General features: G+C 47.0%; 1 protein-coding gene across 1 annotated transcript; it reads left to right on the forward strand.

The window, feature by feature from the left end:
* The first annotated feature begins 285 nt into the window (after positions 1-285).
* LOC132380868 (uncharacterized) lies at positions 286-774 on the forward strand. The gene has a single exon (XM_059949787.1). It carries the CDS (start codon positions 286-288, stop codon positions 772-774), a length of 489 nt encoding a protein of 162 aa, XP_059805770.1.
* Positions 775-2,793: the final 2,019 nt, after the last annotated feature.

Here is a 2,793-nt window from a genome sequence, read left to right on the forward strand (position 1 = left end):
GCGGAGACCCCTCATCGGGATTGGGGAAAAAAGATATGAGAAGTCAGTATAAATGGGTGGGGGAGGAGAGGAAGTACAAGGTAATAAATGAGGATGAAACCGAGAGAGTAGGAGGGATGAAGTAAAGGGGGAATCTGATAGATGACGGAAGGCCATGGAAGAAAGGGAGGGTGGAGAAGCACCACAAGGTGGAGGTAATCGGCAGGTAAGACGAGAGACGGAAATGGGAATGGAGAAAGGTGGAATGGGTGGGGTGGAGAGGTTTACCGGAAGTTTAAGAAATCGATGTTCATCCAGCAAAGTTCCGGAGCAGCTGCAGTTGTGGAAATGTTGTTTCAGCGGCTCACACAGCAGCTTGGGAAACCCACATACACCGTGTGGGGATGGATGGAAAAAAAGTTTCTGGAAACAAACGGATTCCTGGAGGCGAGTGCCGTGAAGCTTTGTGATATCCAGCCCGGGAACGTGGTGCTGGAATTGGGCTTCGGACGGGGTCTGGGGTTGCAGGAAGCTGCTCGGCGCCTCATACACCCTGCGGGTAAACTGTACGGTCTGGTTATCTCGGAGTACATGTACAATGTGGCAAGCGAGAAGTTGCGGGCAGAGTTACGAGCAGGCAAGGTGAATCTGTTTGTGGGTAGCGTTTATCAAATCCCACTGGAAGATCGCGTGGTTGTCAGAGATTACCATTGCAACTGTTATTACTTCTGGCCCGACCTCCGAGCTGGTTGCAGGGAGATCCGGACAGTGATGAAGCCAGGTAAAACGTGGTAGTCCATTGATTGCTAAATGTCCTGAAAACCGAGGGCTTCTTGGAAGGAGAGGAGGGAAGTTAGAGACGGGGAAGAAAAGATCGAGCACGGATTAAGGGTTTCCCTCAGCATCGATGCGCTGATATAGTTAATTGGATTGACTTTATTACGTACATCCTTCACTTACGCGAGGAGTAACAATGTTTACGTTACCTCTCCGTCTCAATGTGCAATTTTTAGTAATTTATAAGAAATAGTATGTACAACTGGACAGTCAATATAGCATAGAAATACAATTGTATCAGCGTGAATTAATCAGGCTGATGGCCTGGTGGAAGAAGCTGTCCCGGATTCTGTTAGTCCTGGCTTTTATGCTGCGGTACCGTTTCTCGTGCCGCTGGAACAGTTTGTGGTCGGGGTGATTCGGGTCCACAATGATCCTTCGGGCCCCTTTTACGCACCTATCTCTGTAAGAGATCTGAATAATGGGAAGTTCACATCCACAGTGCGCTGGGCTGTCCGCACCACACTCTGCCGAGTCCCTGCGATTGAGGGAACTACAGCTCCCATACCAGCCAGTACAGATGCTCTCAGTTGTGACATTGTTGATTTAGCTCTCAGTTGTGACATCTCAGTTGATTTAGCGAACCATATCAATCTTCTTCAAAGGTCTGAGGTGAAAGAGGCGTTCTTCTGCCTTCTTCTACCACACAGCCGGTATGTACAGACCACGTGAGATCCTCAGTGATATTTATGCGGACGAAGTTAAAGCTGTTCACCCTCTCAACCCCAGATCCATTGATGTCAATAAGGTTTAGCATGTCTCCATTCCTCCTGTAGTCCACAACTAGTTCCTTTGTTTTTGGGACTTTGAAGGAGGGGTTGTTTTCCGGACTCCGCAATGTCACGTGGTAACTTCTTCGCTGGGCTGCCTCGTTATTATTTGAGATAAGGCCAATAGATGTAGTACCGTCAGACATTTAATTAGCAGATCGGAGCTGTGGGTGGCGACACAGTCATGGGTATACGGAGAGTAAAGAAGAGGGCTTAGGATAAGGGCTGAGGGGAACCTGTGTTGAGTGTTAGAGGAGCAGAGGTGAGGGAGCCCACTCTTACTATCTGCCGGCGATCTGGCAAAAAGTCCAGGATCCAGATGCACAAGGGAGGGTGACGGCCAAGGTCTTTGAACTTCTTGTCAAGCCCGGAGGGAATTATGGTGTTGAATTCTGAACTGTAGTCCAAGAACAGCATTCTCTCAGAAGCTTCCTACTTCTCCACATGTGTAAGGACGGAGTGTCGAGCCGTGGTTATTGCGTCAGCTGTCAATATCTTCTGTCGGAGGTGAATTGTAGGGGTCCAGTGTGGGTGTAGCATACTGCAAATGATGTCCTTGAACAGCCTCTCGAAGCTTCTCATCTGTTTGTACTTAAACAGAAATAGCAATGTTTAAAAATGCGCGCTTTTCCAGTGTTACTTAAGCCATCAAATTAACATAATTGTATACACTTTTCAACGTAATTGTATAAGGGCTCAGTGTGTTGTAAAATCAAGCCTGAAGGCTTTGCGTGTCAATGCGAGGAGCATTCGTAACAAGACGGATGAATTGAATGTGCAGATAATTATTAATGAATATTAGGTAGTTGGGATCACAGAGACATGGCTTCAGGGTGACCAAGGATGGGAGCTCAACATCCAGGGATATTCAATATTCAGAAGGGATAGACAGGAAAGAAATGGTGGTGGGGTAGCACTGCTCATCAGAGAGGAGATTAATGCAATAGAAAAGAAGGACATTAGCCTGGAGGATGTGGAATCAATATGGGCAGAGCTCCATAACACTAAGGAGCAGAAAACGCTGGTGGGAGTTGTGTACAGGCCACCTAACAGTAGTAGTGAGGTTGGGGATGGCATTAAACAGGAAATTAGAATTGTGTGCAATAAAGGAACAGAAGTTATAATGGGTGACTTCAATCTACATATGGACTGGGTGAACCAAATTGGTAAGGGTGCTGAGGAAGAGGATTTCTTAGAATGTATACGG

Source organism: Hypanus sabinus, chromosome 25, assembly GCF_030144855.1.
Source record: "Hypanus sabinus isolate sHypSab1 chromosome 25, sHypSab1.hap1, whole genome shotgun sequence".
Taxonomy (NCBI): domain Eukaryota; kingdom Metazoa; phylum Chordata; class Chondrichthyes; order Myliobatiformes; family Dasyatidae; genus Hypanus; species Hypanus sabinus.

What these genes read in the sequence shown, in the direction of transcription:
- LOC132380868 (XM_059949787.1), top strand. Translation starts at nt 286, where the DNA reads ATGTTCATCCAGCAAAGTTCCGGAGCAGCTGCAGTTGTGGAAATGTTG.